Here is a 13,889-nt window from a genome sequence, read left to right on the forward strand (position 1 = left end):
GTCCTTGAAGAAGCATCTACCTCAAAACTGTGCTTTCTTTTTTACATTATTGCCATTATTATAGCATTTTCAGACCATAAAAGTTGTGATCAGGCACAGCTGAAAACCCCATTCTGATCTGAGACAGGACCTACAGGTGGAGTCACGTCCAGACTCAATTGGCTGAGCAATTCAGGGCTGCAGTTTTGAATGACAAATGATTGCTGTAGAAAACAACTGAAACACTCTGTATTCAGTTCATACCGAAAGCAAGTACTACAAGTCTCTAGATCATGTTTCAATTGTCAAATTGTTTCAATATCTGAACTCAAAAAGTAAACTTTTAAGTGGTTGCAATAGTAAACACTAAATAAATAAAATACTGCATATCAATATACATCTATATCTATATCTATATCTTTATCTATATATATATATATATATATAAATATATAAAAATATAATTAACTTATAAGCATAATACAAAATAAAGTAAACTGTGATAGCAGGCAAATATATAGAAATGGGGCTGTGGAATTAAATATCAAAATTGAGGAGTAGAATTGTAACAGAAATGAATAAACACATTTTTAGAAATACCAAGTCAACCTCATCATAGATGAGTAATTGCAGCACTTTCTTTGCAGACTAGAACTGCTACTGTGTAATTTGATAGTAGGTTGTCTATTCTGAATTTTTTAGGTAAGCTGGTTGCTATTCAGAACCTTTCAAACCCTCATGCAATGGCAAAATAATTAACTGGATGATACACTGTAAAACACAGGCTGTTAGTCCCACCTTTTAATTGTGTCTGTGAAACTGTCAGACATAAGCCTAAACCGGAGGTAGAAATATTTCTTGAATTTGGTCAGTGACAGATTAGAGCCATTTGGTTTCTTATCCATAACTTCAAAACAATCACATTCAAAAGACAAAACTATAAGAAAAGTGGTTTTGCAAAAGCTGCATCTCAGAGAAAACTGTTTACTCATGTTCTTCTTATCTTCCTGGGCTGTATTTGGCTTACACAGGATGTTTTTCTGCTTGACTCCAACCCAAAATAGACATTCACAGACACATTATCACTGGAATGTTGCTGTGAGATATTCAAGAAGCATTTTGATACTGAACTGTTGGGTCGGGGGGGCGACAGCACCTGCCTTTTCTCATTTCTAACACAAACTCATCCCTGCTGTTTACAACGGCCTACTCCACCAGTGAATATACAAAAACAGCACAGCAGGACAAGATCAATGGGTTTTCCAATTTTTTTCTAAATTTCCCCATTTAAATTAACATGCTTCTGGAATGCTTGACAGACATAACTGGACAATTATGTATAGTAATTTTCATATTCCTGCATCCCAGCAATTTACAAATAAAATATTATACACTACATATTATATTTTAAAACATTAAAAAAAACACACACAAGACCACAAATTGTAAAAAAAGTTTATTGGTTTTTAAAACCATTTAGAAAACTTCAACATCTGTGAGCACTTTCAATTAAAAAAAGAAAAAAAAATTGCTGAAATGCTATTGCAACATTATCAAACTACTGTACGTCCAGCAGTACAACAACAACAACAACAACAACAACAACAACAACACTAGGAAGAGTTTATTGTGCTACACTAAATGAAAGTCAGTACAGGGAGATCATACTGGTGCAGTGAAGATATACAGCGAGGGGTACATGTGTCTACTGGATTAGCTTCTTGTGCATTCCAAGAAGAGAAACTAGTTCCTTCTTTATAAAAAGTCCAAAATTCAGTGCTTACTTCAATAGTTTTGAAAAAAATAGAAAAAACCTTGTCGCACAAAAAGATGCAAAAAAATTATTATACTTCAAAGAAAAACAAAACAAAAATGAAAAAAAAAAACTGAACACACTCAACAAGTACTAACTTGAATTAGTAAACATCAAACAACGTAAATAACTTGTTATGTGAATAACTAAGCCGGTCTGGTTAACGGAGCACCAGTCTTCATTACAGCAAAGAAAGTGGTTACAAAGTATACTGTACAATAGCGTTCAATAGACATGCACACTTGTGATCACGTATCAACATGGTGAAGCAAAACTTTGTTTTTGTTTTTAAATCCTGCTGTATATTCTCGTGTAAGAGAATGAGTAAAAGAATGATCTCATTGAGATCAATGCACATTGCTACATAAGACAAATCTGTCATTTTTTGGATGACATTTTACCTTTTTTTTTCTTTTTTTACTTCTCATATTGAAGTTCTTTATAAAAAATATTTTTTGCAGGCTTTAACTGTTGCATTTGTCCCAAAAGAGGTGCCAAACCTTAGGTTCTTTAGAAGTTTAGTGCAATAATATGAACCTCAGAAAGCCTGCTGAACTTTGAACTAAACCATTTTTTTTTTCCAGTGTCTGCTGCAAACGTCTGGGGACACAAAACGTCTTATAATACCTCAGTACACTACACTTTTTTCAATAAGCATGCTATTGTTCCAACTCCAAATTAAGAACACATCTTTAAACAACAAAGACATTTATAACAGGGCGGGAAACTGAACATACATTATTGTCTGTACAATACTATGGGTTAAAAATAAACTAATTTGTTAGAATATTCAACTTGCTACAGATCCAAATGATCAGTATAATTTAAATGTTGCATATTAGCTAGTATGGCCAGTGTGTCTCAGTTTAGTAGAGATATTGCCTACATATTTGATGAAAATCGGTAACGAAATGAATGATAAAAATAATGTCCCAATTCAATCATATCTAGCAACATCCATTTTCTCAACAGACCTGTTTATTAATCTTTCAATGTTTTTAGTTAAAGATACGCGCTCCAGCTTTAAAAAACGAAAGATTGCTTCCTTAACAGTTTTGCTATTTCAATACCATTTTATAGATATTTACTTTCATATTTCACAGCAAAATCTCTCTTTAAAATCGGTCTCGTAGACTGGGCAAGCACTAGATAAGCCTGGATTCAAACAAGTTAGATATCAAGTCGAAATATGATGGCTTCTCTTTGGTATGGGTGTAAAACAGACTCACTAAAAGAAAATATGTATTGCCATACAGAAAAAAATGAATTGTGTAATAAATATACAATATATTTCAATGGATCCGCTAAAGCTGTCAAGCTTTGCAACAATGCAGTAGTTGACAGACACACCTTCAGACAGAGGTAATGAGTTAAAATCCCCTGAATAAATCAGCACCAGCCTCCATATAAGTGCAATGCAGGGCTGGCTTGTTACCTGCCTGAAGGATAGGTTAAAAAATTTAACTGAGATCCAGTTAGCTGTCCAGGCCTATACACTCTGCTATACATGAACATGCATCGCTAGCTCCTAAAATGCCATGCAGCACAGTCTATAAACAGAGAGCAATGCCTATTGTTCCATACAAAGCCACATCATTATTCTGAGTTTTTATTCTGTTTTATATTCACCCTCCCCTTATCTCGATCACTTCATTTCTTTAACATTTTAAACAAACAGAAAATAAGAGTTCTAAGTTTCAACTGAGCCTTTGGGCAGTACTTATCCAAAGACCTGAAATTCAGTTTGCTTAATTCGGTCAAATGTATTGTTTTAAATACTTTTAATTTCTGACTAAAAATGGACAATAAATAACTTTTTTTGTTTGTTTTTTAAAAAAAGGTATAGTTTGCTCCTATCTAGCTTTTCCCAGCCAGCATTATAATAAAATGAAAATGTTTCAACTTTCCTTGCATTAAAATGTATGGTATATTAATTAATACACTTAGTCCTGTATTAAATATGTCAGACTAAGCAGATCTTAAGAAAATAAAAAAAAAATGTGTTAGACCTATATTGGCATAAATTTTTTGCCAGGATGTTTCTGTTGCGCACAAGAACTATACTACAAAAATCTGCTGTACAAGACAGAAACCACATTACAAGGAGATAGAAGACTTAGATAAAGGTTATAATAAAGAAACACACACCTCTTACTGTTCAGAGGCTGTGTTATCTTCTCCTGCTTAAAATGTGATCTGAACAAATCCTGTTCTAGGATTCAAAAGCTGCCCTATAACTTTGTAATTCCTAAAAGGCTGCATTGTATGTTACATTTAGAATGCTGGTCTTACAATTTCAAAATCATAATCAGAAGACTCCGAGAGATACCAACATTCTCTCCAATACATATAATCTACTTTCTGTCCCTCATTTCAAAGGTTCCCAAAAATAAAGAATATAGAAGGTACTATTCCTCTTGTTTCCTGGATAAATATATAAACCAGTACTTGTTTATAATCTAATTAATGACCACATTCCCATTATTTGTCTTGAATTTGGTTATTATTATTATTTTTTTTTTTACTTGAAAGCAGTTTGAAAAACAGCTTAAGCCTACACACCTGATAATAACGTTCATCCTGTATCTTCAACTGAACAGTTTATTTTCTAGAGGGGTGTGTGTATTTATCAGATTTGTTTAAATAGTAGGAGTTTATCATTCCATTGAAATAGGTAACAGCAATCATTTACACTTTTTCTAACTGCTTTGCAGTTCTTAATATATTGTGGCGCAGCAAACCTTTTGATAAATAACGTACTTTAGGAGCAATTGTTTCTGTTAAGGCTGGCACTTCTCACTGGACAAATGTGATGTGTCCAGATTCTGATACAGTGTGCTATACAACTTTCACGTGAATAATTACAAAAAAAAAACAAGAAAGAAAAACATTAACCCAACATTTCAACTGTAGGCTGGTCCTTACTTTCCAACCAGTCAAAACCGGTCGAGTTTACAGATTCACTGCAAATCTGTTGGAAAAGCGGATCATTTTTCAGTTCCTCCAGTGTAGAATCTTCATATTGTCCCTGCTGCTGATTCGGGTCAAACAGTAGATTTGTGTCCAAAGTGTTCAGATCGTTGATGCTGCTTGAAAGTTCAGAGTGCAACCTGATATCGCTGGGAAAATCTGATACCACGGCGTTGAGTTCTGACGTCACCTGGCCCACAAGCTGCGAGCTGGGGTTCAGGCCGTCATCTCCTAACAAGTCCTTAACGGTGCTGTTGAAATCTAGCTGCTGTTGATTCTGTTGCTGCAGCAGTTGCTGCTGTTGTTGTTGCTGTTGCTGCTGTTGCTGCTGCTGTTCTCCAATATCTGATTGTGCTTGGGTCTCCCCAGAAGAAAAGTTGATCTGGTCAGTTCTGCTGTTTTTCACGAGGTAACTTGGCTTCTGGAATTCATATACCGAAGGACTGGAATTGATGTGGACCTGGTGGTTGGCACTAGGGAAGCTGGGAGTGGTTTCCAGGATCTGTGTGAGATTCATCCTGGCCGTGTAATTGGAGGGCATGTTATTGATGCCCAGGCCCCTTACTGCGTCATCACTGTCCGAGTCCATCTTGCTCAGCAGCACGTTGGTGATCTTCTTGTTGTTGCCCTGTTTCTGCATGGGTGGGACTGCCGTCAGCATCATCACATTTAACGGAACCGATTGACTCCTCTGAGCCATGTTGTTGGCACTGCCATCCGAATGGCTGTTTGTGAGTATGTTGAGAACCTCTGGAGTCACAGGGCTGCTGAAAGGGTTGACGCTGGATCTGGGGAGATTGGAGACAGGGTAGGCGGTGCTGCCACTTAGGTTTCGCTGGCGATGGACAGCAGGGCTAACGCTGCGGCAGCGGAAGTTGTTGCTTGTAGAGGTGTTTGTCCCTTTGTTGTCCAGGGGAGCAGGAACTGCAAAACCTTCCTGTTTGCTGAGGTTAGACATGGAAGCCACCTGGGGCTGGACTGGAGAGATGGGCGTCAAGCGGCCAAAGTGTGCGTCATGGTGCCTGGTCTGTGTCTGATATGACTGCCCAGGTATGGCGAAGGCATGCGGCTTTCTGAACTGGTCATCCAGTAGATCCTGATAGCTGGGGAGAATTCCGATGCCATTGTTCGAAATGGCAGTGTTTCCCACCACACTGTTGTACCCGTTGTTCATCCATTCCAGCTTGGCCTTGTCTGGGTGGGTGGCCATGGGCCTTTGCATGGGCTTGACAGGGCTACTCGAGACAATGCTGGCATCATGGTAGGCTATGCTGGAGTTTATGGGTGTGAAAGCAAAGGGGTTCCTGCATTCCACTGGGCTGGGGGGCACGCTGCTGCTGCAGTTGGAGTGTGGTGTGCCAATGGGGGTGTGTCGGCTGCTCCCTAAAGCGCTGTCCACAGGGGTCGTCTGGGCCATTCGTGAGCAGGGGCTTTCCCGGGATAACCCCTGACCTCCTCCCATCATTTCCGAGGTGGGTGTCGGGGTCGGGGTAGGTGTGGGGGTTGGGGTAGCAGTAGGAGTGTGGATCGGAGTGCTGCTGCTGTGGGCCGAGTGGTAGAAGGGGTTGCGGGTTAGGTGAGATGACATGATTGCCCCCTGGGGAACGGTCGACTGACCCTGCAGTGATATCCCCAAACAATTGCTGTAAGAATTATTGTTCAGATTCATTTGCTCTTCCATTAATACTAGTTCTTCAACAATACTGTCCTGTGTGATATCATCATCAAAAGGAAAATAGTTGTCATTCGGCTGTGATGCTACAAAATCAACCATATCTGGATGCAGGGATAACTGATTGGAAGGCTGTCCCTGGATCAGTGCTTGTTGCTGGTCTACCACTGGAACCTGAAGGGGCTTGTGGCTCTGTAGCTGAGGAGTGTAATCCTGTTGTGGGACTCCAAGCTGCACTGACTCCCACATGGATTTCTGCAAGTCGTTAACCCCCGAGTTTTCCAGCATGCCCGTGTTAAGAGGAACAACAGGAGGGTTACCTGTGATATGCTGCAATACTGTCTGATCAGAACCGATCTCTGGGCCTGCATCTGTATCCATGCTGGATGGAGTTCCGTCACTTTTAACTCTGATGTCTTGTGAAGACTGAGGTTTTACTACAGTCAGAAAGCCGCTGGAATATACAGCTCGAGTGTCAGATGGCATTTGAGCTAAGATTCGTGTTGGGACTGTTGAATTGAGTTTCACAGTAACTTTTCCAGGAGTAGGTGCTGGTGCACAGTCAGTTTTGACTGGCAGGGTTGCTTTTATAACTTTCTTCACTGCAGCGCTGAGGCCCGCTTTTTGACTTTCCAGACTGATGGTAGATTGCTGGGACGTAAAGACTTTCTTGATAGGTGGGGCCTGGGATTCAGACGCCAAACTTGTGGAGCGCTTCCGTGGGCTCTTGGAACCGGCCAAGCTTTCCTTGGGAGAACTTGCAGCATTGCCATTGGATGATAAAGTCATGCTGGTGTTTGGATTGGAGATTGCAATAAAGAAAGTGCTTGGATTATTATTGCCTACAGTGGAGGCCACCACAGTGTTGTCCAAAAGGGACTTTGCATCGCCTTTGGTCCTTGTCCCTTCAGGTCTCGTCTCACCACCTCCTCCTGGGGATCCCTTGGCCTGAGTGGTGGGGTCGCTGATGGCTCTAAGCTTCAGGCAACCCCCTCCCTGACCACCAGAGGCCTCCTGAGTCCCAGTCAGCCTTTCTGTGCTGAGAGATTGGCTTTCATCAGTTATGGCTTCAGGCTCCATTTTGATCTCAATGGTAGGCGTGGTTGCCACACTGTTGGACCTTGCTACAGGAGACTGGAGAGAGACCACAGAACCATGTCTGATCTGCAGGCCTGTCCTTGGCTCCTCTGATGCCCCTGTCCCATTGTTGCCGGCAGAAGCAGGCCTGAGGGCAGTGCTGCTGTTGCTGGGTGTCAAGGATATTGCTGTCATTTTCACCACGTTCACTGAGCTCACATGAGGCGTAGGCACAACAGTCTTGATGGGGCTGTTGGTGATGAGGACAGTGGTGGGCGAACGCAGGGTGAGGGCGCTGGTGGCACAAGGTTTGGGCAGTATTTGCGGATAGCGATGCCGTGCTGAGCGATCTATCGGGCTGGCAGGGATGTTTTGAGGTGTCTTGGGCGACTGCTTCACAGAATGCATGTGCTGAGCAACCACTTGAAAGTTTACAGGAAGGACTTTGCCTTCAGGTGTGCCAACAGGGCTGGGCGAGGTCACCAGCTGTCTGTTTCTTTGTACCTGAACACATAAATAAAGAAGGTGTTTAGAAACTAAAAGGTCAGCACTGGCTATTCAAATTATTATGTACAGTTTATAATGTTTCCAAGATTGTATTTATTTTTACTGTTACTGGGAGGAAGAGGGCAGATTAATTTGAATATTTAGTCCTCAAAAGTATACACAAACACCTTAAAAATAATTTAACAAATTCAAAAAGTTTACAAAAAGGCCAATAACAATTTACTCACACTCATTCACGAAATACACAGCATAACATGTTTATACAAAGCAAAGAACTAGAGGCATTCCATTTCATTTTTCTTATACTATAACAGAAGAATTCAAATGGTTTGTGAAGTCTTCTTTTATACAAAAATGCAACCTTAACGCTATTTCAGAGTCACTGGCATGGACGAAATCATAGGTTAGATAAAATACTAAAACCACTATTCATTATCCTGTCCGAACTCAGTCAGACTTATGTTTGGTATGAACTGGCACTAATAGCAAGTCGCTCTAAAGCTAAATCCCATACATTTAACCAAATACAGTAAGTGAATACAGTGCATGTCTATAGTACCGTAACAGGGCTGGAGACTGCTGCCACGACAATCCCAATGGTGGGCTGAGGGGAGAGCAGTGCAGGGCTCCCACGATGAATGCAGGGGACTGGCCCTGGCGTCCCCCCATCCACCCTCCTCCCATGGGCTTCTCCTGGAAGGGGGGAGTGCAGTTTCTGCTCCTGCTGCTTCTTCTGAATCTTGCGCTGCAGCTGCTGTTTGGCATCCACAGAGGGTGAGGGCAGAGTCTTTACTTGGGGCTGGAACGAATTGGTTTCAGCTGTTGGCATGAACGCTGATGTCTGCGTTGGTGTCTTCATACCTAAATGAATTGAATGTTCCCGGTTAATAAATGGAAAGTCCCCAGCTAGTGCAATGTGTGACTCAGAGGCACTAAAGGTGCCCTGTAGTTTGGTGCACTAAAGCCGCACACTTCTGATGTAATACAATTTCCTTCAAGGAAACACTCGCAGTCAAGTATGTAGGGTTTTTTCATAAATTAAACTTATTTCAGAAAAAGCTAACTTGTTTTAGAAAATTCTGGTTGTGAAAGCTATTATACATACATGCCGGTATTTCATAACAAAATGAAAGATAACCAGAACGGCAGACGAGTACAATAAACCACCACTAGATGGCAACCTTTCCTTTTACTCACTGCCATTCCCAGCTTTACCAAGCAAGCTAGTTAATTCCCTGCTGGACATGCAAGTACAAAGACATCCTTGTAAGCTTGCACCTTAATGGGAATGTTTACCTCAACTTAACTTTAACATTTGTTTCTTTGTTTATTTGAACTACTAACAATTCAAGCTGCCTCAATTTGCTTTTTAAAAGCCAAAGATTGACAAAGAAAATAATAAAACTGTCTTCTTGTTGCTCTGTTGTGGAGGGTGTTGCTTGGTTGCTTTTGATCTGAACACACTTCTTATGTAACCATAGAATGGATAGGCTGGGAACAGACTTACTGTTCCTTTTGCAGCCACTATCTGACCTTGCCAGTTTAAAAGAGAAAGCTGGGTTCATTTGAGTCATCGCATGATGAGAGCATGAATCATGTAACTAACTAAAATGATATTTCTGCGAAATGAACAAATAGGATAGAATGTATTTAAGATTATTTTTTTATATTAGCTTTTGTTAGCTAACTGCAAGAATCATGGATATTTTATTGCTATAAAAAATGCAACTGCTGTTGGCATTCAAGATCTATAATGACTTCAGGGTTAACAGGCTAACTTTGTAACATGGTGTATGGCTAAAGTTTTATAGAGAGAAGCAAAACTTGCCCTATGGTAAATAAATACAATGCAAATAGATTGAGAAGTACAGAAATGTGCGTGCACTCTTCAGGGTTGAGGTCAATTCCAATTTTGAATTGGAATTGATGAAAAGGGAATGGGGATTGGAAATTGATTTTAAAAAGGAATTTGAAATGGAATTGGAATGAAAAAAATGGAATGAACTGAACCCTGGTACTCTTTCTCATACACACTGCACACATCTGTAGAATTTGTCCAGTCTTACCTGTAGGTGCACCAGTCATTACAGTGAGTGCTGCCATCGATTTGGTACCAATGTAATGGCTGTTGAGAAGGAAGCGTGCCAGGTCCTCGACCGCATCGAACTGGCGGCTCAACACCTTCTGTGCCCACTCACAGACCAGGTCGCAGGCAGCTGACCGGACCTCCTCCTCTGCACTCTGCAGCTGCCCCGAGGACTCCATCCCTTCAGGCTGCAAAACACAGCCCTTTACTCAACACCCACATGGACACAGCAACCACGCCTTCTTAGTAACCTCCTACCTGCAGGTCACTGCCATCTGATGTACATGCAGGCTGGGATTCAGAGAGCAAGGTTTCTGTAATGGGATTGATATCAAACTTGTGTATAAGACACACATTTGTCACGCTCCAGTGGACACATGGGTTTGTTAAAATTCAAGACTGAAACAAATCTTAGCTAGTCCTGATGGTTCTGAAGACCTGGATTTAAACACATCACCAGTGGAGCATTATTTTAACACTATTATCTAAAAGGTAGTCGTATAAAGAAACATTTCTATTAAGAAGGTATTATACTTCCATCTTATTAGGACTTACAGCAATGAGTTATAGTTAAAAAAAACTTTAAATTGTCCAACTGCAATGAGACCCACAGCAATGGTACCAGGAGGCAGCAGGTTATCTATTATGTTGCATGCGAAACGTTTGCATGTTCTGAATTTTCAAGATTCTTGAAAAGGGGGACCAGTAATCATGTTATAAAAGCTAATATTGCATCAGCACACTATCTTTCTATCAAACCTACTGCACTTCACTTACCCCATCTCCGGTTTTATGAAAGTCCAGATTGGGCAAAGAAGGCATGTGGACAAACGCCTTCTTCCTCAGTCCACTGTAGCAGTACGTGATAAAGGAGTTAAGGTTCAGAACAACAAACGATTACATGGATTCATTTACCACCATCATTTTTAAACAAAGAAAAAAAAACATAACAGGTAGGCACTTTATAAAGCTGCCAGACTGAGCTGCAAGTATCCGGCAGTCTGCCTCAAAGGTACTAGTGTGGATTAAAATGAACAGCCCATGAAACACAGAGCCAAGGTTCAGTGACCGGGCATCGCAGGGGTATCCCAGTGCCATGGACATCTGTGCAGGGACAGGCTTCTAAAATGCCAAAAGGGCTAAAGCCTTCAGTGCGGATTAGTATTCATTGATAATATTCATTTTAAATCTTACAGGAATCCTTATTGTTCTGCCGTTCGGGCCACACATTTCCAAATTATCCAAGTATGTAAGTGACATACATACACCCCAATCATGGCTGTAGATACAAGATTACTGCCAGATCACCAATGCCTACTCACTGTATGTACAAAATAATAAGGGACCATGCTTTTTTTCAGCAAAACCAGACAGCGATTCCCATGTTATGGTTGTCATATATCGCAATTAATAGGTGAGCCAATAAGGTGTCAGTACAATGATATATTTACACTATTGTGAATACTGCAACTTCTCGGAACCAATATCTATGCCAGTTTTATAACAGTGTAGCGATCATTAGTTAAACATGTCCTCAATGTGCACTACTGGATGTGAAGGCGTCATGGGGTAAGCATCAGACACTAGTTCCCGCTACACTTTGCCTTTGGGGGAAGTCACACATCAGAGAACGACCGGTTCAAGACAGAGGGCAATGGTCTCACGCAAAGTGAAATCCAAGTTAATTATGCTTGATCCTGTGTTCAAGTCTCTTAAGCTCAGTAAATTCATGACATGGTAAAATGTGTCCCCGTAATTCAAGGTTGAAAGCTCAAATCTAGCACCAGATATCTCAGTCCTCAACTCCACTACACTTCAGCACCTGCGACTCTAAAATGAACGCTTTTATCCAATTTCAGTTCACCACACTTTAGTCAAAATGCCATGCGTAATAAAGGAGAGGAGGCGTGACTTCCTTGGTGTCATGAAGGGACAGTCCTGACAAATAAGAGGCCCCTAAACAAATCCTGTCCATGTACTTCATGATAACATGATCATACTCATTAACAGTTAATGCTGTATGTGTCTTCTCAATAAAAATAGACTGCAACCTGAACATTAAAAGTGGGTTTGATTTACACTAGAAGTCATATTGGATTTCAGTTGCTATTGCAACCAGTTAAACAAACATGACCTATTTTAGTATGTTATGTATGTGTGTGTGTTTGTGCGTGTGTGTGTGTGCGTGTGCGTGTATATATATATCAATTTACATTGTATATCTTTCTCTATCTGATTCTGGAAAAAAACAGATTCATTTTCTCAGTTTCTGACAACAGAACCAACTTTTTACGTTTCAACTCATCCTACTCTATTCCGGTCATCGTAACCTGTGCATATTAGCTTTTTTGTTGTTAATAAGGGGTCAGTGCGACTGAGCTAATCACAGGGTTAAGAGTTCAGGAGACCCAAACATCAAACTTGTGGCGCTCACAACCATTTTGGTGGATAAACAATGGCTGGATTTCCTAATTGCCACAGTATTCTCGAGCTGTATCGCAGCTTTGGCTCATTTCATTTCAGTTCTATATTTAGTGGCTACTTGAACTACAACAACAGATGTTCTGCAACCAAGTACAGAGGGGAATTCTGAATCAGTTCCAGGGAAGGATATTTGGATTTGCCTCTCATGCCCAGACGACGAGCCTTCATGTTCGGAAAAACATTTTTCATGATCTTTCCAAAGTCAGCTGCACTCAATGGATGGTAGCCGAGATTGTCACAATAGCTCCTAAAAACGAAAAACAAAAAACGCTGTTATTTTCCATAGAACTTTATAGCACAAGATTTCTCTAAAACTAAAATATAACCACAAACAGCCTAAAGGCAATCTTGGCACAGCTTGTGCAGAAATAACATACATAAAAAGATGTCTGACACCAACGTCCAAGACTACAATTATAGAACAGTTTGTCATCACATTAAACTGTATTACAACTAAAATGTGTCCCTGCAACAGTGAAACAAGTAATGTGACTATTGGTGCCATTACCAATTGCTTTTAAAGACTTTACTCATGCTCATAAACAATTAAACCTGCAAAGTAATGCAAGGTGTAGAAATCTAAACTGAATTCTTCAGCAGTGCTAACACGGCCTTAACTTGCCAAGTGTCATGATACATGCAGGGCAATTTTAAGGCTGGTGAAAACTCTGCGCCATGGCCTTAATGCCGTCACAAACGCCTAAATGTTTTTTCAGAAACAGAAAACAGTTTGAATTAAAATAATTTGACCCTGATGCTCCGAACGTAACCCTGGGGTCCAAGGTTGATATCTTAGTGATGCCTTAATTAAAGAGTGGATTCCATTAGCAAATTAAACTGTTTGGACTGGGTCCCCGAGTGGCTCCTCCAGTTAAAGCGCTGCCACTGGGAGTGCAGGATGAGTCACACAGCTTGGATGGCGCCAGTTCATGTCCAGGCTGTGCAAAGAGGCCGAACTTTGCTGGGGACCCTGAAGCACATTTAGAGTGGATAAGAGGCAGGGCTGGTCTCTGTTCTCAGGGATCGGTAGCCCGCCCACCTCTGCTCTGGATTGCCTGATGCAAAAGTAATTCTGGCTTTAGGCTTGTGAGATTGGAGGATGCTCACACGCCCTCAGAATGTCTTTGCTGTGTTGGGACTCGCTGCGGTGACGAGAACAAACATAATTGGGGAAAAATAATAATTGGTATCTCTAAAAATTTTAAAAAATAAAATAAAAAATTATGGTAAGCTGCTTGTCCTGGGGGAGAGGGTCTGGTTTTTCTATGGCTGGTTATGACGGAACTAGAAGAATTGTAGTT

At 40.7% G+C, this 13,889-nt stretch overlaps 1 protein-coding gene across 1 annotated transcript in view; it reads right to left on the minus strand.

Moving 5' to 3' along the window:
• Positions 1-1,422: 1,422 nt before the first annotated feature.
• The window catches only part of LOC117429648 (DNA-binding protein RFX7-like), a 42,041-nt gene continuing 29,574 nt past the window's right edge, over positions 1,423-13,889 (minus strand). Inside the window, exons 5-9 of the mRNA XM_058995178.1 lie at positions 12,719-12,835; positions 10,882-10,966; positions 10,085-10,292; positions 8,578-8,879; positions 1,423-8,015 (exon numbers count right to left, since the gene is read on the minus strand). Of these exons, the coding sequence (XP_058851161.1) occupies positions 4,683-8,015; positions 8,578-8,879; positions 10,085-10,292; positions 10,882-10,966; positions 12,719-12,835 (4,045 nt within the window). The 3' untranslated portion in view covers positions 1,423-4,682. The remainder of the gene's footprint in view (positions 8,016-8,577; positions 8,880-10,084; positions 10,293-10,881; positions 10,967-12,718; positions 12,836-13,889) is intronic.

The sequence above is a fragment of the Acipenser ruthenus genome, chromosome 21 (assembly GCF_902713425.1).
Source record: "Acipenser ruthenus chromosome 21, fAciRut3.2 maternal haplotype, whole genome shotgun sequence".
Classification (NCBI taxonomy): Eukaryota; Metazoa; Chordata; class Actinopteri; order Acipenseriformes; family Acipenseridae; genus Acipenser; species Acipenser ruthenus.